General features: G+C 34.7%; 1 protein-coding gene across 2 annotated transcripts in view; it reads right to left on the bottom strand.

The window, feature by feature from the left end:
* LOC128999229 (DNA-directed RNA polymerase III subunit RPC5-like) overlaps window positions 1-23,948 on the bottom strand; it is a 34,100-nt gene extending 10,152 nt beyond the window's left edge. The window contains exons 1-11 of one of the 2 annotated variants that reach the window (XR_008491255.1): window positions 23,787-23,948; window positions 21,216-21,317; window positions 20,099-20,247; window positions 18,749-18,942; window positions 15,623-15,801; window positions 14,974-15,178; window positions 12,977-13,065; window positions 6,191-6,310; window positions 2,689-2,852; window positions 1,756-1,926; window positions 910-1,164 (exon numbers count right to left, since the gene is read on the bottom strand). Coding sequence is in view for 1 of the 2 variants with exons in the window: in XM_054425626.1 (XP_054281601.1) it covers window positions 1,002-1,164; window positions 1,756-1,926; window positions 2,689-2,852; window positions 6,191-6,310; window positions 12,977-13,065; window positions 14,974-15,178; window positions 15,623-15,801; window positions 18,749-18,942; window positions 20,099-20,247; window positions 21,216-21,317; window positions 23,787-23,822 (1,572 nt within the window). In the remaining variant the exon portion in view is untranslated. Of the gene's footprint in view, window positions 1-604; window positions 1,165-1,755; window positions 1,927-2,688; window positions 2,853-6,190; window positions 6,311-12,976; window positions 13,066-14,973; window positions 15,179-15,622; window positions 15,802-18,748; window positions 18,943-20,098; window positions 20,248-21,215; window positions 21,318-23,786 lie in introns of those variants that run through there. The other variant, XM_054425626.1, reaches the window with a different exon arrangement.
* Between the last annotated feature and the right edge of the window lie 365 nt (window positions 23,949-24,313).

Raw genomic sequence — 24,313 nt, 5'->3', positions numbered from 1 at the left:
TAGCTCAACTGAGTATAGTGACTCAGCAAATAAATGTATATACAAACAGATAAGTAAAGAGAACAATTTATTTTATGACTTGAGCGGTCACAAAGACTAGTGCTTGCATCTAAACGTCTGTAAGCTGTGAGAAAAACATTTTGATATTGGCTTCTTGGAAGGGGCCGGATAAACAGAGGACCGGTAAAACCAAGGCCGGATATGAGGGGTTCTACTGTATATGATAATCTTAATTAACCAAAGCTAACTTTGAGAAAACTGTACCGTTATAAAAATGAAGAAAACTATTTACAACATTTAAATATGATATACATGTATTAACTACAAAATAAATAGAAAAATATCTACCAAAATCACTAAATTTACAATTCAAAACAGAAGTGTGCAATAAGTTGCTGTCAAAATAGATTTAAATTTCCATTTCTGTTCTAAATATCTTCCCTGTTTGGATAAAATCATAGATTCAACATATTGGATCAGCTGATGATAATTTTAATGTTAGTTGCATAAAGTTCATGTTGGGAATAAAAAAAGCTTTGGGAATAAAACCGGTAAGAAACAGATTGGGTCTCACGGTCTTTGATCACCTAATAAACCATTAAAAAACCATTTAGGACCTTTATTATTTTATCATAACAGGTTTACATGATTTTCAAACATCTTTGTAGTGTTCAATATATAACTCTGAAAGAACAATGTTTAGCAACAATTGAACATTTTAAATTCCTTCAAACATTTCTGTAAAAGTGTATAGTGTTATTTTGAATAGGTACTTAAAGCTTAAAGCAGAAATTGTTACTTGAAAGTAACATGACATTCTAATTTTACCCGTTTAGAAAAGCATTTTTCATTGTGACTTTGAAGTACAGATAATTGTTAATGTACAACACTTCGTGTACTCATAGTTACCTCAATAATGAACTTGCACACCTCTAACTGATAGCAAAACACATTTCACATGATCAGCTAGGACACAAAATTGTATACATTTTCTCTTTTCGTCATGAACCTTTCTCTGGCGATAGTACTTCTGTTTTAATACGTCTGTTTTTCCCGTTCACTTTTTCTCCACCACTTTCACTGTTCCGTTTCTTTCGTTTACTTGGACTACTTTCACTATTGCGTTTCTTTCTGCCACTTTCTGCTCCACTTTCAGCGTCCGAACTGAAATAAATAAAAACTTTGTAACAATATTGTAAAAAGACAAATTCACCATTACAATTAGGTAATTATGATAAAACTGATACAAGTAAAATAGGTATATATAATAACATTTAAAGCGCTTGCTTGCTATCCATCCAGTGTTTATGAGCTATAGAGTATAAATAAAATATATTTTCAATCTGATAGTACTTGTCAATTTGTTCTTGCTATTATTTTTGTCTTTTTTTAAATCAATCAATCAATTTGTTTATTGAACAAAAAATGTATACATGCATTTATACAACAGGTGCAAAAACAGGTACAAGTCTGCACCAACATGTTAATGAAAATATATATTTTAATTAATTATGTCTATTATGTTGTCTTAGAAAATAAAAGTGACACTATAAAATTACGGTATTACAGGTTTCATCACCATTTAACAAACCCCCCCTTCCTCACACACAGATGTGATATACTCTTAGCCAACCACAAATGAATACTCATAAATGTAGGGACATACATTCTAATGATAAAATCATGGCTCTAGTCTCATTCACTGCTGAGTTATGTAGAATGTTGGAAATACTTATTAACTTTGTTAGTACACACCTGAACGAAGAGTCTTTTCTGTGTCTCGGACGAATAGTTTCCAAATCAGATCCACTCATGGAGGACTCCCTTCTCCGAGATCTCGTGGGTTTCTCCACTTGGAAAGTCTCCATGAGTTGTTTGTACTTGGTAGCCCAGGCTCTTGCCTGCCGCTCAACCACCTCTGGGTTTCTATAAGGAGAATTGTAATGTAAACATGCAATAGAACATTAACATGCTATTGTTTGGAACATTAGTACATTTCTAAAATACAAAAGAATTTATAAGAATATTAGTAGTTTTTAAAAACCTTGCAAAATGACGATTTGTATATTGGATAATCAACAGTCTTCTACAAAGAGTAACTCTGCTGATTCAATCCAACCAAAATAATATTACTACCTATATGGATTTAAAACTCATAACTAGTTGGTAATTAATGGTTACAATTAGAGATGTGCATGTCTAATGTTTTATCAATACTCAAGCAGCACTCAAGTTAAGCAAAGCTATTGTGTGTAATGTATGTGTCACATTTCCATTCAATAAGATGACCTGACACAGTTAATTCTTTTTTCCAAAATGCAGTTTTGTGTAGAGATGATTTACTTATCACAATGTTATCTATCGTAATAAAATTCATGATCACACAACCATCTAGATCATCTACCACAATCGCAAAAAAATCGTCAACATCCCCTGCAGTTGTAGAGACATTATCATCGTCTCAAACCATTATGGTGACATCGGGGATGAATTATCGCACAATCTTATGTACGACTTTACGCATGTTGCTCAGTAACTCAAGCTCATACCCTTGGCTTGGCTCGAAAATAAAGAAACTCGCACGCCTCTATTTATAAGACAGAATCATGATTCTGGTTCTTATGGTACCAGCAAAATTTTTCAAACTAAATTATTCTATCAACAGACCACCATAAAGTTGTCCGTTACCTCTGTATGAAGTCATTGTCCGGAGGCAATGCCAGCTCCCAGCCTTTGTTTCGCCTCAGCTTTGCCACTTGAGACAACAAATCCTTGAGTTCCTCAGGAGGCAGTGCCACCATGGCAGCCACCTGCTTCCTTTGAAGAACCTTTCCCTCAGAAAATTGGTACAACTGCAGGAAAAAGTTCATTTTAGTTACTTTCATCTACTTAGCTCTCTAAGGTGATTTAGTATTAACAATTCAATCAAAACAAGAGTTGTATTAGTGAATATTATCCAAATAGTATTGATTTAGAACTGACGATATATAGTTCACTTGGCTCAGTAACTCAGTCAGTATCAAATCAAATCTCTATCAAGCATTAAATAACATGGGTTACAAATAGGGGTGTGCGAGTACTCGAACCTTCGAGCTTTTTGGTCGAGCTTTTCATTATTCGGCTCGGCTCGAGGCATTTTGAAAAAGCTCGAAGTTCGAGCCGAGCTTTTAATACTAAGTCAAAACTAAAAAAAACACTTAATTTGGGTCGTAATTGGAAACAATGTTATCACAATTCTTTGTTCAATCATTCGAGGTTTGATAAGCACGAACCTCAACTCAGTCAAGACGCAATGATTATCGATCGTAATTTTGAGGAGATAGTAAAGAGACAAACTACCACCTATCGCGTTGTCTTTCTAACACAGCTATTCGTATCGTAATATACAACGCAGTGCGAGTGCGTGATTGGCTCGTCGCTATGACGACACACGGTTGCCGTGACAACCTACAGTGCGCACTGAGCACTGCGCCTTGTGTGGGAGGGGAGATTATACCAACAAACAATTTCAGGAATTCTATTTTGGGACGGATGAAAGATAAGGAAGAAACAAAAAGTGGTCACGTGTGCAAATGTAGTGGGCGACACAATAAGGCTATAAACAAGTATCAATCGTCGTGTCGTTGTTCCTTGTTTGTTTACTTTTTCAGATTCCTTATCAAACGCCCCTATCTGCTATCTCTCTTTCTCTCTCTGCTCTCTCTAACAATGTACTGATTAAACAGATTGTGGTTGACGACTTTTCTACTTATAAGTTTCCCTGCGGTTATTTTAGTTCAATCAATCCCATAACCTTTCTAATGTTTATCAAAATAATTAATTATCTGTTTTGTATTTTATTTCCTTTAAACCAACCCCTATTTACCATCTGTATTTTATAGAATAAAATGTTTGTTTATAAAGTTTGACTGGCCACACAATTTTATACCTATTTTATTTTGTATAAAGTAACAGTTACTTTGATGATTATTTAAATATCAATAAGTGGTGCGTGCTGTAATGAATGCTTTTTATTATCAAAATAAGTAATGGATTATTAATTTTTGATAATACATGGGTCATTGAATACCATAAAGTGATGTAGTTTCCTATTTGTAACTTGCAAATAATAATAATTGAGAGTTAATCCTGGAAAATGAAAAATAGTGAATGCATTCATAACCCTGTTGTCAAAACAGCAACGCGGGTGTAAGGGTTTATTGTTTCAGAGGCTAGGGTGTTTCAAGGACAAAGTGCTGGGCCTCCCGGCTCAGGGGGGGAGGGGTGGTGGTGAGACTGAGAGAGAAATGGGGGAGGAAACTGGTTTTGGCTATTTATTGATTAGTTCACCGACCCTTCTAGGTAACAGAATTTAGTGACAGTGTTAAATCATCGTGTTCATTATTTCATTTCTTGTTTACTTTGTGTGTTATTCTATTAATTTTAGTGTTTTGGTCTATTTCCTCTATATGTCAATTATATATTTTTTAATATATAATTTTACTTTTTACTTTGTCTCTTCACCTTTTTGGATCCAAACCAATCATGTTCTTTTTGATTAATACGATTCATAAAACAAAAATATTTTGTGCATGGAAAACAACAAGAATAATCATGTGTTTTTATATTTATTTATTTATACAAAATGGAATAAAATATTCATAGTAGTTACAATATACATATTTAATCGACTTGCTAGTTGTTTTGTTGTCATTCAAGATAGCTCTGTTCTGTTATGAAAGACAATCTGATTGGCTATTTAAAAATTGACTGAACATTATTATTACTATGCACTTTTTGAAGAAAAATGTTTAATAATTTATTTTTTGGATAATGTTCAGAATTCAGAATTATGTTTGAAATTCCAGATAGGGTTAGTTGCAAAACATTTTTTGCTGAAAATAAAATCATAACACTATCTAATATTTTCATTTTTTACAATTTAGTTTCCGTTAAAGAGAATCTGAATAAATTTGTTCCTTGCAACTCAATCCATGGGTATATCACCAGACAATCAAAAGATTTATATATTCCTCAAGCCAGGCTATCAAAATTTATCAAAAGTTATAAATACTTGCAAATAAAACTATTTAATAAACTTCCAATATATTTTAGAAATCAGGAAAGTATTCATTTGTATAGGTCAAAATTAATTATCAGATTGGCTTACAAGTCGTGCTTTTTATTCAGTTGATGAGTTTTTGCAGAATGAAGATTTTTTAATGCTTAAATGTGAGGCCAAGCAGTCTTGATGATTCTTTGTTCTTGTTATGGTCTTTTCCCTGTTAATTTTAAAGTTTTTATTATTACTGATGCTTTATCCTTTTAACTTTATTTTAACATTTTCTGTAGAATATTTAATATTTTATTTAACATATGTAACAAAACATGTTGACCTTGTCTATTGTAATGTTTATATTACCAAACGACAATAAAGATTTATTATTATTATTATTATAAGGTGACGCTAGGAAAAGCTCGGCTCGAAAAAGCTCGAGCTCGAAAATATTTTAAAAAGCTCGGCTCGGCTCGGCTCGAGGTTGAAAATCACTATTCGCACACCCCTAGTTACAAAATAGATTTTGTCTAGTTGTAACTAAGAAAGTCTGTTTCATATCTTTAAAGAACATAGACACAACAGAGTTAAATCACACCTGTTACTTAATGGTCGATTTATTGACTGATAAAACTACACTTAGGAAACATCAGTTGAAACATGTTAATCCTGTCACATTTCTTGCATCTCAAAATGGAGGTAAAATAGACGGGCAAGTAATGTTTTTGGGGGTACTTTAACAGAAACCTTGTGAGGAATGTGATTTCAACCAAACCTCGTTGTAATACACAAGGCTTTTTTTTAAATACCAATTTAGCTTAAATTAACTTGTTTGCAGAAAACATCAATGAACGAACAATTGACAATCATAATCCTAGAAGTGTGACCTTCCAGGGAATCTACTGTTTCTGTTACAAATCTGCGATTCTCCAGGCCAAGGACACACCCCTCGGTGAAAATTTTTTTTTTTGTTTCTCACTCTGTGGAATATGATGAGGCAAAATTATCCATGGCAGCTGAACATATAACATCTTTTATTGCCTAACCTGTCTTAAGAAGAAAAATATGCACTTACACAAACCCACAATTAGAAAAGAACGGCAGCTACAGTTTCAACCATGTATGAAATAATCATAAATATAACTTGTTACTCACAATGTAATCTCGAGCACGACACATGAATTCAGCAGACACTCCGTTGTGAGGACTCACAGTGTCTTTGGCATAGAGACACTCACTGCGGATCACCCAGTTGCCTTTGACTAGAACTGCCACCTATACAAAAATATAATGTCCATTTTAACTATTGGTAAGTTGATAAAAGTAGGCTATATTAATAACCAGTTGGTGTGGCCACAATCAATAGCTATTGGACTATGTACCTAATTTTTTAATTGCTCAAACCCTAAGCTATTGGATTGGAACCCAGAGAGAGCTTACAAGACTCTTAAAATATGCATTAGTTAGTTGTTCTGCTGTGCTTCACTACAGGGTGAGAATGCAGAAAAGAAAAATTCGTTTTTTTTATCTACTATAAGAAAATGATACAACACACTCACCAGGAACATATTGGCAAAGCTCAATCGTACTTATTGATTATTTAAAATTGTAAATATGTGGTTTCTCTGAACACTAAATTAAAATACCTAGCTCAATAAAATAAAAGGGCAAACTGAATTATTAAACTCAACACTTTTAATTGAACCAACTAAAGAAGACATAGATTAAAACTATTATTGTTTTTAACAACACATTTAACAATTTAACCATCTGGTATTCATCATTGAAGTATAACATTAAAAACAGACATGTGGCAAATATTAAATTGCACTCAATACCCCTCCTCAATTTAATAATTTTACATTTGACACAATTAACAAACAAACAATCCTAACATCTTTCTCAAATTGCCAAACCGAGGTGCAGGCAGACTTTTTGTAAAAATGTCTGCAATCTGATTTTCCGAACATATATATTCTGCAGACATGATTCTCCGCTGGTGAAGTTCCCGCACAAAATTGTATTTAACATTCACATGTCTCAATCGGCGATGCTCCCACTTCTGTAGAAGTCGTATGCAAGATTGATTATCTTCCAGGATGCGGATTGGTAACTTAAGCAAAATTTGAAAATCTTCTATCAGATACTTCATCCAGAGTAATTCGGCTGCTGCTGTTGCCAAAGCTACATATTCCGCCTCTGTAGATGATAACGCAACACTAGATTGCTTCTTTGTTGCCCAACTTACAGTACTTCCAAACACTTGTATGAGATAACCTGAGGTCGATCTTGAATCTCCACTTTTATTCCAGTTTGCATCAGCGTAAGCCAGAATAATGTCATATTGTTTGCTCTTTCGATAACATAATTTTAAGTCGATTGTTCCTTTTATATATCTTAGGACTCTCTTCAAACATTTCCAGAGTTCTTCTGTTGGGTCACTTTGATGCCTGCTTAGGAAATTTACTACAGCACTCAAATCTGACCTTGTACCTAGCATTGCATACATTAAGCATCCGATTACTTCTCTGCACGGCTTATCAGTCCTTTTTCCGCCTTTGATTTCTAGTTTTACTTCCATTGGCGTTTTGACTGGGCAACAATCTTGCATGTTAAATCGTTTAAGAAGACTCTTTAGGTAGGCAGTCTGACTTAAGTACATTTCCCCCTCACTCCTGGAGATTTTGATTCCCAAAAATGTTTTTGGTTCTCCCAATTCCTTGATTTTAAACTTCTCATTCAACTTTACTTTAATTTCCTTGATTTTCTCCCTATTATTTCCTGCCATGAGAATATCATCAACATAGAGCACAAGATACACGACAATATCATTTTGTATCATAACGTAAAGACATTTGTCGGATTCTGATTGGGTGAAACCAACTGAAATGAGAAATGAATGAATAGCTTGATTCCATGCTAATGGTGCCTGTTTCAAGCCATATAGCGCCTTTTGCAATTTGCAAACGGAGCCGGGTGTTCCTTCAACTCCTTCAGGAATGGACATATATATTTCCTCCTTCAGTTCACCATGAAGAAAAGCATTGTTGACGTCTAATTGTTCAAGAATTAATCCACGTTCGTTTGCTACAGCCAGCAACACCCTAACTGTTGCAAGACGAACCACTGGAGCATATGTTTCTTCATAGTCAAAACCCTTTCTCTGTGAACATCCTTTGATAACAAGTCTTGCCTTGTATCGTTCAATATTTCCGTCCATGTCTTTCTTCAATTTGAAAACCCATTTACTGGAGATAGCTTTCCTTCCAGGTGGTAGTTCAGTGTAAGTCCAAGTTTTGTTTTCCTTTATAGAGTTAAGTTCTTCCTTAACAGCTTGATACCAATGATCCTTATCATCACGTGCTGCAATATCCTTGTAACTTTGCGGTACATCATCGACAAAAGATTCAGCATTCAGAGCAAGAACTGCATAATCCTGTAAGTATCTTGGCACATTCCTCTTTCTGGTAGAGTGTCTTATTGTTTCTTCTTCACTTACATGATCTTCAATTTCTTCTTCCTCTTCTTCAAGATCTGGTATAGAAATTCTTTGATTTTCATCAGACAATGATCTGGGTTCTTCTTTGTTCTTGTCTTCCTTTTTACTCAATCTGGATTCATGTACATGATCGGGAATCCAGTCTTCAATTGGTGTGCTCTCAAAGTTAAATTTTTCCTCATAAAACACAACATTTCTTCCAGTGATTATTTTTCCTTCTTCAGGACACCACAGTCGATAACCATTAGGACAATATCCAGTAAAGTAACACTTCAAGCACTTGCTGTCAAATTTACTCGATATTAATTCCTTAGGTAACAGCAAATATGCTGCACAGCCAAAAACTCTTAACTTACTAAGATTAGGCTTCTCATTGTACCATAAAGCAGCAGGGATCTTTCCTCCTAAAGCTGATGTCGGACTTCGGTTGATTAGATATACGGCAGTTCGAACAGCTTCTGACCAAAATGTCTTACCTAATTCACAATTAAGTATTAAACAACGAGCCCTTTCAACAATAGTCCTGTTCATTCCTTCTGAGACACCGTTCTGTTGAGGAGTATATCTGATTGTGAACTCATACTGAATTCCTTGCTCCTCAAAAAACTGCTTCAACTCATTTGACATGTATTCACGACCATTGTCACAACGAAATCTGCTAATCTTTAGATTGAAATGAGATGTAGCCAAAGCATGATACATCTTGACGTATCGTGTGACTTCCGCCTTCGATTCTAGAGCATAGGCCACCGTGAAATGAGTAAAGTCGTCAATAAAAGTGATGATATATTTCTTACTGTCAAATGAAACTGGTGAGATTGGACCACACAAATCACTGTGAATCAACTCAAGAGGTCTGGTGGCACGTCTCCTGTTCTGATTGTAAGAAAATTGTGATTGTTTCCCTTCAACACACTTTGAACACTTTTCTAAGGGTAATGTTGAAGTACCGGTATTCAACTCCATCCCATCTACCTGCGACCTGAGACTTTTAATACAACCATAGCTCAAATGACCAAGCCTGTCATGCCACAGCTTCATTTCTGTTTCAGTTGAAGACACTGACAAAGCTTTGTGTTGCAAAAAATTTAACATATATAACTGAGCATTGTTTCTTTTTGCAACCGCAACAGTTTGATTATCTTTCTTAATCAAGCCACATGAATTTTGAAAGATAACACAAAAACCATTCATTTCCAATTTTCTTACTGAAAGTAAATTGTAACTAATTCCAGGTACAGATAAAACATCTTTGATTGTTATTTTAATTTCCTTCCCTTCAACAACACTAGTGACATACAACTCCCCTTTACATTTTGCTTCAAGATAAGTTCCAGACTTGGCTACTTTGATTTTAATAGGCTGTTCTAATTTCTTAAAGTTAGAGAGACATACCTCATTGCTGTTAACCAGATGTTCTGTTGCTCCAGAGTCTAATATCCAATTTATGGTATCTGCTGAACAGTCTTCACTTGATGCTCCAAAACAAAATGCGGCATCTTCCTGTTTGGTGTCGACCACGTTCGCAGAATTATTTTTCTTTGATGGGTTCTGTGGTAATTTGACTCTGCAGTTAGCTCGTTTGTGTCCAAGCTTTCCGCATCTGTGACAAGTGAAATTGAACGAGTTGCCAGAAGTTCCTTGATTTCCTGGAAAAATTTTCTTTTTCCCTGGTTGAGACTGGAAGGCAGTAGGAGGTGATGTACAATCAAATTCAATTTTTCCAACGCCCCTCCTCTTTGTCTCCTCTTCCAGCAGTCTGACCTTCACAAAGCTTAGAGATAAGTCCTTCATTGATAGAGTCTCTATGGCCGTGACAACGACGTCATATTCTTTGGGCATGGTCAGTAGTAGATGACAAACAATGTCAGATTCCTCGACAGTTGCTCCTGTAGATCGTAACTCTCTTATGACTTTGTCAAATTTCAGAAAGTGACGATTTAAAACATCATTCTTCGCATCAAACTTCATTGTTAGTAACTGCTTCCTTAGTAGAAGTTGGCTAGCTATTCCTTTCCTTTCAAATGTGTTGCAGAGAGATTGCCATAGTTCAAAAGCAGTTGCCTTGTCTTTTGCATATTCCAAATGGCTGTCGTCAATACGCTGTATAATCTGCGACTTGCACTTTCGATCTTGTTTCGCTAATTCCAACAACCTTGCTTCCTTCCTCTCTCGTTGTTCATCTGTGTTTTCTTCCAGTAATTCAACTTTGGTAACATAAGATTCCTTTACGAAAAATAATAATTCTAATTCCTCCAGCAGAGTTTCAATTCTAAATTTCCAATTGCTGAAATTGGTTCCATCAAACAATGGTATTCGATACTTTTCATGTTCAGTTGCCATATTAATTCAATTTGATTAGCCAGGTAAAAAAAATATTAACAAATTCCGTATTTAAACAGCCCTGGGCCCATAACCTGTAAATATGTGGTTTCTCTGAACACTAAATTAAAATACCTAGCTCAATAAAATAAAAGGGCAAACTGAATTATTAAACTCAACACTTTTAATTGAACCAACTAAAGAAGACATAGATTAAAACTATTATTGTTTTTAACAACACATTTAACAATTTAACCATCTGGTATTCATCATTGAAGTATAACATTAAAAACAGACATGTGGCAAATATTAAATTGCACTCAATAAAAATAAAGATCCCTTTTTGTATTACCAGCATTTTATATAGGCCTAGTGTATTGGATTTAAAATACATGCAAAAGTTTAATTCATTAACTACACGATACCATAGATAAAACATACTCCCTTAGTAGATTTCTCATCCTTATGGAACAGCTGAAGACAATTTTATTGTTAGTTCATGTACGGTTTATGTAGAGGTCGTGTTTTGTTTACAATTTGTTTCCCGTCATTACAGCCATTTAAAACCTCGTTTAACCAAATAATACGATCTAATCATAAACAATAACTTGTCCCCTAGTTATATAACCAAGCAGTAAAGCACAAATAAAGAAATTAACCCTAAAATGACGGAAACAAAGTTTCATCGACACTAGCGCCTTTGTGTCACTTACATGAACTTGACACGAAAAACGTGCTTCAAAATTTACAATGGGATGAGAAGTCTACTTGTGTTGGTTAGTCTATGACGATACCAAGAAATAAATCTTCATACAAACAAATATAATTAAATAGCAGAACAAAGCATACCATTGATTTACATTACATCACATGTTTTAAATTTTACTTTCATATGTTTTGTTAGTAAACGAATCTAACTAAAATTCTTTCAAAATCCCTGACATCGTGGGTACCTTTGAGACGGTCGCAGGACTGAACCCTGAAAGTCATCACAGAATTGATAAACCCTACTCCATAAAATTCTACATGTATGTACCAAGTTTGTATGTAACCAGTCATGCTTTTTCACTAAAGGCTTCCTAAGGTTTCAATTTTCATTGCACTTAGGACCTTCTTTTTTAAGACTGGTGTAATAAAATCTGTGTACATAGTATTATTAAATCAAATTAAATTAATTAATTTTAATTTTAAATTAAATCAAGTTAATTTTAATCAACTTTCAAATATGGCCAAATAAAAAAAAATATTCTGCTGGGCATTGTATTTATTACAAACTGTCTAAAGTGTAACATTGAGTCAATCTACTTTCCGTGTGAAATTCAATAAACAGGGTGGCCAACAACTCTGAGGAAAAATCCATGCATTTTTCCCGCTAGCAAAACCTGGTTTTTCCAAATGCCAAGTGACCTTTTAACTAGGGAGTTTGTTGGTCCTAGATATTCACAAGTCAGGTCGGGCCAAAACAAGATGTTCACGATTTTTCTACGACTGCAAAAGATGTTCTCGATCTTGTAACTGCAGATGACGTTCACAATTTCGCCGTGACCACAGACCAGTTTTTTTTTTAAGTAACATGGACCAATTCAAGATGAAGAAGGCTGGAGAATTAGGAAGAATAGAGAATTGAGAGATGTGTATCACCATCCAGATGTAGTAGCAAGGATAAAAAGCAGGAGATTGAGATGGGCTGGACATGTGTGGAGGAGAGAGAACTCATCATTAATTAAAGTTGTGGACCAGAACAAACCAGAAGGCAGAAGACTCGGCAGGCCGAGACTGTGATGGAGGAGTCAGGTGCTGAAGGATGTGGCTGTATTGGACACTACTCCTGAGGCAGCGGAGGATAGAGAAGAGTGGAGAAGCATCGTTGGCGAGGCCAAAAACCTTCTGAGGTTTCAATGGCCAAGGAGGTAAGGTAAGTAACATGGACATTTACTCAAGCAATAACGTCACTGGCTGGGTATTTAACTATGGTAAATTTGTCTTTATATTACAAGAAAATTTCACTAAAATCCAATTTTCTGGCAAATTTTCAAAACTCACTTATAATTCCCAGTTTCCCCAGAATTTCTGTGGCCACCCTGAATGAAATACTACTGTAGACAATATGGATAGTTTACCTGTTGTATGCTGCGTAACAGCTTCACCTCATCAGACCCTCCTGCACCGGCCAGCAGTGATGACAACTGACGGAATGTTATTATCTTGACTGGGAAAAGTTTTTAATTAGTTTGTTTTAAGGAAGCAGTTTAATTATTCCAAACAAAATTGAATTAATTTACTTAGCCCAATAATTTTATTTTTAAAACTAGCTTACCCCATCGTGGCTTCGCTCACAAAAATTTAAGTTAAACACGTGACCACTTAAGTGAATTAAGTTAAACCAAGAGAGAACTTCTTCATTTACAACATTAACTGTCCTTCTACCATGAGCTTCAGACTGCTCACTCTGAAACCCCTACATAATATTTTGGCCAGAAAACTATTCCCGCTGTATCTGCTTTTACATAGGTTTACATGCTTAAACCTTATTATCCAATAGTACTGTCAAATCTCCCATAACTTTACTGTGCAGTATTATGTCTTATCTTAAATTAACATTAAGTGACATAAAAACCTTGGACGATGTTTTATTGTGGTTCTTATAACCCTCAAAGGGCCTAAATAGTTGCAGGTCTAGTGTATGATGTTTTAACCAAGCAGAATGTACGCACATAAAAGTAACTTTTCTCAATGTGTGGCTTCATTGTATGCATATCTTTACGAAAAAAAAAAATAAATAACTGCATTATTTGTAATAGCGGTTTCGATTGAAACTTTTTTGTGCGCTCACCCCCATTTTAATCTTGGACAAATTTTTATGATTAAAGTGTCAAATTGGTAATGTCAAGCTGGTAATTTTATGAAAATTTCATGAATAACAGTTAAATGGATAGGCTTAGCCACGTTTGACATTTATTTTATAAAAATTTACATTTATTCCTAAATTGAAAGAGTACTGTATACAGGGTGAATAAAAGTCAATACCCCCCCCCCCCTCTAATATTTTTCCAAGTAAATATACAGAGATATCCTTTTGGTGGTCGTGCAATCTAGCAGGAATTTTCATTTTATGATTTTAAAATTTGTGAGTGTCCCCCCAAGAGGGAGCATTTGGGGGGTAACTCAAAAATGTTAAATGTAAACCCCCTTCAAGTGACACATCATTTTGAAGTGTTTACAAAAACTTAAAGAATGGTGAAAACTAGAGGTACCTCGCTATCTCTTCTCTATCCAAAATGGAAGCCCGTCAAATGTTGTGGAAAATCAATAGTAAAATTGGTTCGTAATGGTTATATTAGCTACCATTTTGGATAGAGAAGAGATAGCGACCTCTAGTTTTCACCATTCTTTAAGTTTTTGTAAACGCTTCAAAATGAGGCGTCACTTAAAGGGGGTTTACATTTAAAAATGTTGAGTTGCCCCCCAAATCCCCCCTTTTGGGGGGAGACTCACAAATTTAAAAATCATAAAATGAAACTTCCTGCTAAGATTGCACAACCACCAAAAGGATATCTCTGTATATTTACTTGGAAAATATTAGAGGGGGGGGGGGGGGTCTTGACTTTTTATTCACCTGTATATACGAATAAGATATTTATTATATCTTGTAAATGGTTGAACCAAAATAGTTACATCATACTTTTAGTTACATACTTTTCTTGTAGGAAATTTAATATTCTTTAATTTCCTAATTAAATAGTGTATAAAAAGTTTATAGTTTTTAACATATTTAGGAAAAAACCTACTAATGGATCCTAAAATCCAAGATGGCGGCCACTTCCTGACCCCTTACCCTCGGGGCTTTTTGGTGTGTTAAAATAGATACCTAGGAGGACATTTTAGCAGTTTAAAAAACTATAAGATATTTTTTTTAAGGCATTAAATGACTTAATTGACTTACATTGCCAACTTCTACAGCTTGATGTGAATATGTGAATTTAATGATCAAATACACTAGGAGTATTTTTTAAAGGCCAACATATTGATCCCTAATTAGGAATCATAGTTAGGAAATCTATTTTAAAAAATCTTTTTTTCAAAAGGACCCCTTTTCTCATCATGTGTGCACACTGACCTTGTTTCAGTATTGTCAACACAACATCAGGCAGTGGTAGATTGCTAAGTGAGGTTAGTGAAGTAATGTTGCTAGGCATGCTCGGTAACTCCCACGTAGGGTCTACTTGCACTGGGACCAGACTGTCCATGTACTGTCTGGGTGTTAAACACATAGAGTCCATTCGATCCTCTAGCTCTACAGCTGTCAGCTTGGACCTCTCTACCTGGAACATGTCAAAATAAAAAATAAAGTGGAATGCGGATGGTAAAATCTATAATCCAGATTATGAAAATGTAGCCTGAGTTTAGTTAAAAAGATACAGCTAAAGCTTGGACAAAAAAATTAGCAGATCCGTACCTCATTTGTAATATCAAACTGTTGTATAGAATTTCAACAATGAAGTAAGGTTAAATAAAAACCAAACTGTACCAAGTCAACTATTATTTTACTCTGTCCCTGACTGTAAATATAATGGGGGGGGGGGGATATATATAATAACAATAAGTTTAACACTCTGAACTTTGGTGTCTAGAAGGTCAACCCATAAGGTCAAAGCTATTAACCAATTTTGTGAGCATATTGTTAATTTCGTACGTCTTAAACTTGAAGCAAACCTAGTCTGGCTTAGGATATCCCAAGAGGTCAAATCGTGCATGAAGGTTATTACCTCGGCCATCCTACTGCTGGATGGGTGGTACTGTGTATGGTACCATTTCTCCTCGGCACTACGTTTGCTCAAGAAGTTATATGACTGTTCCCTCGCTTTCTTGACTCTGTCGCTTTCTTGCCGAGCAAACTTAACAGTAACCTGCTTCTCACTTTCTTCTTCCTCACCTCCCGATACATCTGTGATAGCAAAATATGTAAGATTAAATTCATCATCCAACTAAACATAATGAGAGAGCGTAACTAGTTCTATTAACACTAGGGATGGACGAGATTGGATTTTTAGTTCGAGACGAGACGAGACGAGATTTTTTATCTCTCATAAAATTTTTAGACGAGATCAAGACGGGATTTCCCTTCTCATACACAACGGGAAATGCACGTTTGGAATTTTTTACCTGATTTTGTAACATTGTTAGATGACTGTTTAAATACAAAAATAATGATAATATTTACAATCTTTTATTAAAAAACATCAGCATCACATTTTTTTATTAATCACGCCACAAGCCTAACTTATTAAAAATTTCTACGATTAGGAAACATAGTGATATCAGTTAGGATAGAGTTCAACTTATCCTAAACTAAAATAAATCATAAAATAAAATATAAATTTTTATAAAATAGTTACTTGTTTTGACTTTTTTTATAGTAATAAAACATTTCTCACACTGCTAACACTTAACAAAACTTCTCAAATGTTATTAAAATAATTAAAGTAGGTAATACATTTGAAGAATTAATTCAATAAGAACGCCTTCGCAAAGGAAACGCAACTACAACACGCTCCTGTATTGCGGATATTACATTGACTTTCTGCAGCCGTTTTTATTTTTATTTTTTATATTCTCGTCTCGATAAAAATCTCGGCCAAAAAGAAATCTCGTCTTGTGTAACGAGATTTAAAATTTCCCGAAAATTTCCCGAAATTTCGAGACTCGACCATCTCTAATTAACACACATATAAAATTTATGGGAAAATCAGTTTATTTATTTAATTGAACAGCATTAAATTGAGAGTACAAGAATATATACAGAGTGAGTTTTAAATGAGTTCCCCCCCTACTTTTTTCTACATTTCTTAAGATATCAACTCTGGACCACATCAGATCATTGTAGAGTAGTAAGTACTTCATTTTGACTGGGTATAAATTTTTGGCCGCCATCTTGGATCCGCCATATTGGATACAAAGTTTTTTTTCAAATGCAAAGGTAGGGTTGTGACCCATCGTTTCAAACTAGATTTTTACGCTGAATACGATGCTGCAATCCGTTTTTAAAAATCTTGATCCGTTCTAAAGTTATGAGTACTGTTTAAAACTTTATTTTTAGCCAATTTTAACATTGTGCAGTTACAAACTAAGACCATAATCGTATCCAAGTGATCATAACCAAGTGAAAATCGGTTGACAATGACTGGTGGTGTATACTTATCTTTATCTAGCTCTATTTTACGATTATAGTCTGAGTTTGTAACTGCACAATGTTAAAATGGGCTAAAAATAAGTTATAACATGTTCTCATAACTTTAGAATGGATCAAGATTTTTAAAAACGGATTGCAGCATTGTATTCAGCGTAAAAATCTAGTTTGAAACGATGGGTCACAACCCTACCTTTGCATTTGAAAAATAAAACTTTGTATCCAATATGGTGGATCCAAGATGGCGGCCAAAAATTTATACCCAGTCAAAATGAAGTACTTACTACTCTACAATGATCTGATGTGGTCCGGAGTTGATATCTTAAGAAATGTAGAAAAAAGTAGGGGGGAACTCATTTAAAACTCACCCTGTATAACTGGGTAGCATGTGCTGAGGAATTATGTATAGGCTAATTAATAAAGACCTAATACAAATGACTAACAATAATATATTTTGCCAAAAACATGGTTTTGTCACAAAACAATAAAAAGTAGATCAGCTGACAATCCTAGGGTGTCCAGCAAACCACAAAAATAAAATTCAACATTTGCAGGTTTTCCAGGTCCAAAGTTGAATTTCCTCTAGGTCAAAACTTACTGTTAACAAAGGAAAAACTAACGCATTAGTACCTATTACATGTAAGTTGAAAATTAAAAAAAAAACCTTGGGTAGCTCCAAAAACTATTCATACAAAAATTTGTATACATTGATGATATGATAATGGTGAAATCTAGGAATTTGAAATCTTGTCTTGATTCCAAATCCATCTCGAACACAACAGAAATTTTAAAATTCAATTAGTTAAGCAATTTACTATGAAAACATATTCTTACTTTTATGAAGTTGATTTTGAATTAATTCTAGATCTTAAATTGGTTTTAAAACAGTTCACTGTACATTAGTAGCAACATCGTTAAGTCCTTGGAGGCTAGCGGCGATCTTGGATAGTTTGAATATACCTATTGTAATTTAAAAATCTAGGGCACTATGAGGTTAGAAATTGTTGTTGTAGTTTTTTAATTGATTGTGTGTTAGAAAGTCTAGGCTCCAAGGACTCGTAACATCTCTTGCGAGCTCAGTGATACCTCAATCCTAATTTTATTTTTGTACACAACTACCCCAAGGGAACTAACAGAATGCTGTCAATGAATGGGCTGCGGTCATAGGCTATTGGCAATTATTCCTAGATCCAACAGATATTTTCATAGTCACCCAAATTCACATATGATTCCCGGTTTCCTGGACACCCTGCTAATACACAGAGGGCAGTCATCATTAGATCATTCAACAAATATACAAAATTTTGATGGAGTATATTGTAAAATGGTAGGCTACTTTGGTTTACGAATTTAGGACTGGAAACAGGTTTAAAGTTTGACAATGACTTTGTGAACATGAAATTTTTAACCATTATCATGTAATTCATAGAATTTTTCACGATATCACAATTTTTCATCAAGATAATCCAAAACAGTCTAATTGATGAAACTAGTAAACAAGTTGCAATAAAAATAATTTAGTAAATTTGTTACTTAAATACCAATTGTTGTTACTCAACTTATGAATCCTAATATAAAATAGGTTAGGTAGTAAGATTAACCTAAATAATTTCAGTTAGTTTGATCATTACGCCTACGTTTTAAAACCATCCCTTGACATCCACATCCAACACTTCCTAACAATATTTAGCATATTCCCTCTTACCTTCTCCCATTTCCTTAGCCTCTTCCTTGGCTCTTTTATCTGTGACATCGAGATGTGGAAAGCTCGGGTTTATACTCAATACCCCTTGGACAGGAGAAATGATCAGTTGACCATTACGAACAGTAGCTACAGCAACAGAGCCTGTGTCTGTGATCACTTTGGTAGACTGGAGCGTCCGTTTGTCCATCACATTACTGAAGCAGTAAGAGAAAACAATTCAGGTTTTTACAGTAATAGATAGACCTTATGAGAAGAACTAAATGTATATAATTAAAGTTTAAATTTATAAGAAAACTGTACAGCAGCTCCTAGTTGCCCCACCCTCAAGTTCTAAAAGGCTAATATAACTGGGAGATGAGTTAAAACTTTGTTGGGAACCTTTTGATTTCCATTTAATAATTTATTTTTTTAATGTTTGTATGGTCTTGTGCCAACTTAATGTTCTCAGATGTTCTATCTAAATAGCAAATTTATTTAGCGCACAGTTGTTCTGTGCGTGCTTCCTACACTCTCTTTATACATTTTATTTTATATGCACAGTAACACCATTTTCTTATTTTTCAGATGACATCAAGATGGATAGGCCTACTTAGAATGTGTGATAAACGTAGACGTCACAAAATGTTAACAATAAACAAGATATAAATACACCCTAAAAAAAAAATAGGTTTACGTACCTTACGTCGTCAATCCTTGAATAGTCTTACAAGATACTAGTTTCAAAACTGGCGCTTCATTTTCAAGCTTTGTCGTCTAACATAAAATTATTGGAACATGATGTCGTCGTCAAAACTCAAAATACACAAATAAAACATTTAACACGCACAAATACAATAAATTACAGAAAGAAGCCCGGCCGGCCATAACACGCACGACGGACACGACTCGACTAACAACTATGTTTATTAGTTTTGGTAGTTGAGTCTTGTTCGTCGTGCGTGTTATGGCCGGCCGCGCTTCTTTCTGTAATTTATTGTATTTGTGCGTGTTAAATGTTTTATTTGTGTATTTTGACGACGACATCATGTTCCAATAATTTTATGTTAGACGACAAAGCTTGAAAATGAAACGCCAGTTTCAAAACTAGTCGCTTGTAAGACTATTCAAGGATTGACGACGCAAGGTAAGTAAACCTATTTTATACTGTCTTAAATCAATCCTGGAGGCAATGCTGAGTAAAATAAATAGACCCAAACATAAGTAGAATAACAGATAGTATATGCATATTAAATAACAAAATTAAAACGTTAATATTAATAAATTAATATCTTGATAAATCACAGATAGCTCTGCAGATGATAAATAAAAATATATTACTCAGAATCGATTTTTTAAAATTTTTTACCACACCTTTGGAAATATTTGTCATTGGGCGTCCGATTTTTTCCGCCATCGACGTTGATTGCAATCTGCTCTCCGTGGCTTACATCATAGTTAGGAGAGTTTGAGTCAACTGCCATCTCCATCACCAACTCTTGGTTGTTGGGTTTAAAGCAGCACTGTCAAACAAAACAACCAACAGTATTTACATGTACTACTCTCTGAAAAAGTTAAAGGAAGTGCCATTATTTGATGCTTGTGTACCGTTTTGTTGAAAATTAGCTTTACTATTTAGACTATAACATTGTTGTTTAATATAGACAATTATACTGTATAGCGTTAATAAATAATACAAACTTTTGGGAAAACTGTAAGCCGCACACCTGCACCTACATGAATGCGTATTTAACTACTGCATGTGCTTAAACTGCATACTTGAATGAAAGGACTTGTTGAGATAATTCTTGTAAATAGCCTAAAAAAGTTTTTGAATGAACCTTCTCTAAAGGGATCAATCCATAATAAAGGGTTAAATACAATTACTTTAAAAAAAATTAATATTTGTCTGCTGTTACATTAGCCTACTACCGGTACATAAGTATTAATTATGCATTTAATGGTGTACTGTTTGTTTACATTGACTTTGATTACATTTTGACAAACTTATTTTTTATTCTGCTACACAAACTGCCAATTTAACTAAACAATGTATTTTTATAAAACCAATCAGTAGGATACAATAGACTTTCTTCCTATAGGTACACTTAATCAATAGAGGGGGTTTTAAACTGTTTTCGATAGATTTATAAAGAACTACATTATACAGCTCGTGACATCTAAGCTGGCACTTGGCCGATCGCTACTAGTGCCTATTTCAAAAACATTATGTCCCGTCATGCGGGTTGCATCAACTGTCCTCGCAACCCATATGAAGGCGCTCAAGTACATAATACAAGGGGATTCGACCCCGTGAGGCAGCAGAAATGTTTGCAGTCCAGTCTTTTCCCTACCTCCACCCTCCTCACACATACACTGCCCGCGCTAGGCCAAGTGCCAGCTTATGTGTCACGAGCTGTACTGTATTCCCTATTGCATCCTCCCCCGTGTCAAAAGCACGAATAAAGCAATAGAGGTATGTTATAAATACCTTAAGAATGTTGTCATTCTCTTGAGGAAGTGCTGCAGGTCTTGTAGGGTATTGAAATACATACAGCTGGTTTTCCAATGCATGTGACAAGAACACTGGCATCTGGAAAAACAAAATATATAGGCCTACCGTATGTAGTGAAATAGAATTATCTAATGTAAAATAAATGATCTTAAGATAGGTCTAAGTTGAATTAACTAGCTTGGAACAAAAACAATATTAAAAGTTAAATGAATCATGAGTTGGGATACTTATACCACCAATTACGATGGGCTTTTAGTTAATGACATTGGATAAAAAATCTGTTAAATTCAGTCAGAGTAGCAAAGCTACAGCAGTCATCTCATTATAGGCCTAGGCCCTATCGATAAATCTACATACTTTACACCAGTCTAATTGATATAAGCTTATACTGTATAGCTAAAAAGACAAAACGTAAAAACCAGGTGAGAGACCACCAGCTGGATAAAAATTATATCTGTGTTGAATACATTGAGAAAATCCAATACCTACAATCTAAAAAAAATCTAAAAATAATAATAACAACTTATTACTTTGTCTTTCAGAACAACGAATTAAGTCAGTAAAATCTTACAGGACTAGGGATATCGCAAACACTTAAATCATACCAGTTCAACGGGGTACAAAATAAAATGTGCTGAGTGCTCAAGGAGTTTATTACATTTGACAAACGGGTCGGGCATTTAGAACTTGTTATGAGGAGCACTGCCCAGATCCGAGGACAGACACTCAGTTCAGTTAACTAATTGAGAACATCCCGACAAATAATTGACAGTCATCAGTGATTAATTACATTAACACCGGTCTACAATTTCAGTATTAGCCTACTGTATAAGGGAGATAAAATGAACGTTTTGGAGGAGTTTGAAATCTACTTAAGTCAATAAAAACCCGAGATCTGAACAATCACATCCTCAACAAAAAACTTGAATTCAAGACAAATTTTATTCCCAACATCCTATTAGAACGAGGGAATATATCTGGATCAGCTGACCACCACTGATAACAAAATCAGATAAGTAACTTAAGTTAGGCCAAGCGCTAACTTATACCCCTCAATTAAACTTAACCCATTAGGGCCGACTTACGAGGCGTTACTCGCACGGCCGCTGCAGTTCCGGCGGCCGACTTACGAGTGCCGCTCGTATCACCGCTACGCAGCACCATTAGTTTTTAACATATTATTATAATTGCCTCCCCCTTTTTTTATTTTACTTTCTGTTAATAAATATATTGTTTCTTGTTTAACGTATTTACTCATTTATTTTTGCGAATAACAATGTTGTGAACTCGAATTTTTGATCAAATTAATTGCCGACAGAGGGTGTTGCAGGCAGTGAATTAATTCCTTCCCCAATGGCTTTTGACCAATGGGGAAGTTGACCAGAAGTGATCAGAAAATGTTTACGTTTAGAATGTGTATAGGCCTAAGTATTTAAGTAGGCCTATGTTGTAAATCTAAGTAGGCCTACATTTCCAGTAAAAGAAAGTTCACAAAGAGCAAGTAGGCCTAAAGTTACTGATTGAGGTTGGGAATAATGTGTATTTAAGAGCAATAAAAACAATTTTAAGTTAGCGCCTAACTACAACTTTTGCTTTTTCTTAACCTGCAAACATAAATTTTCCATATTTAGTTAGGACAACAGTGACAAAATAATTACAGTAACTTATCCCCATCCACTTAAATGAATTGACGATCTCAGACTGTAACTGGACTGGATCCTGGGGTTGATCTTAACAAGCTGGGGTAGACTTCCGTAAGTTATCTGCTGGCACAAACAACCTAATGAAAATAGGTAACTTAAGGTAAGCCCAACCTAACTAACCAAACTATATAAGTTATCGAATGAAACAATCGAATAATAGATATTTTCATTCGGTTGTTTGTGCCAACAGATGCGGAAGTCTACCCACAAGCTGTCATTAGTCACAAGTTTGGCTGCACTTAACTTAAGGTCCTACACTCATTCGATTGAAAATATTGATCGATATATCGATTAATTAATTGTTTCATTCGATATATCGTTTGGTTAGTTAGGTAAGGTTAACCTAGCTTAACAAACCAAACGATATATCGAATGAAACAATCGAATAAACAATATTTTCATTCGAATGAGTGTAGGACCTAAAGTAAAGTGCAGCCACAAGTTTTTCAATCAGTGTTGTCATTGATTTCCCTAGACTATTTGGATGATGCAATAAGCTTAGAATGTTATGGTCATACTGGGAATTTTTATAAGTTAGTTGTTGGCTACTTGCGACCTTGGATGAATCTCGATACAAATTAATTGGCTCTCAATCTAATCAACATGCTGCATGTTGTTTTCGTTGTTAGCCTATGATAAAAAAATTACTTAATGTAAAATTTGCATAAATGAACTAATAGGTTCGCAAAATATTTGCACTGAATCGTTTTACTATTTAATTTATCCTATGTTTGTTTCTTAAAAAAAACAAGGTAGGGCCTATTCTGTATTTCGGAAACAGTTATAGGTATTGTAAAAAACGTGTCATAGGCTAAATAAATAGCCTTCCGCGACTCAAAATTACCTCACTGACAACAGGGTCGTCTTCGTCCTCATTCATCCTTTTACTAATGATAGCCTTAAATTAAGATAATTGAGAAACAAAAGAAACCATTGGTACAAAATTATTACAATTTATACTTTCAAATTAACCTCAAAATTAATTCAACTGGAATTCATCATGTTCAGGAATCAGAATGTTCTGTTCCTATTCTGGTTCTGTTCTGGTTCTGATCTGATCTGTTGTTCTGTCCAGTTCAGTTTCAGTTCAGTTCAGTGCAGTGGCGCTGTGGCTGGCTCGCTGGCTGTGTACTCGTACTCGCTACGCTAGCTTCAGCTACGACCTTCTCACCGCAGTATTTCACCTCCCTTTTTTTAGAACCTTTGGAACAGTTACACGGAACTGTTTGGGATAATGTTCAATACAACTGTGACAAAAAGTATAGAATAGGTTAGGCGAAACCGTTATATTACAAATAGCTCCGTTCCTTCTCAACTTTATTATTTTTCCTGGATACAAATTTAATTATTATGATATACCTTTTTTCCTCC

Source organism: Macrosteles quadrilineatus, unplaced genomic scaffold (genome assembly GCF_028750875.1).
Source record: "Macrosteles quadrilineatus isolate MER2022 unplaced genomic scaffold, UCM_ALF_1.0 Scaffold_8__2_contigs__length_117827958, whole genome shotgun sequence".
Taxonomy (NCBI): Eukaryota; Metazoa; Arthropoda; class Insecta; order Hemiptera; family Cicadellidae; genus Macrosteles; species Macrosteles quadrilineatus.
The sequence above is the reverse complement of the archived record's forward strand: the minus strand, read 5'-3'. Positions and strand labels throughout refer to the sequence as shown.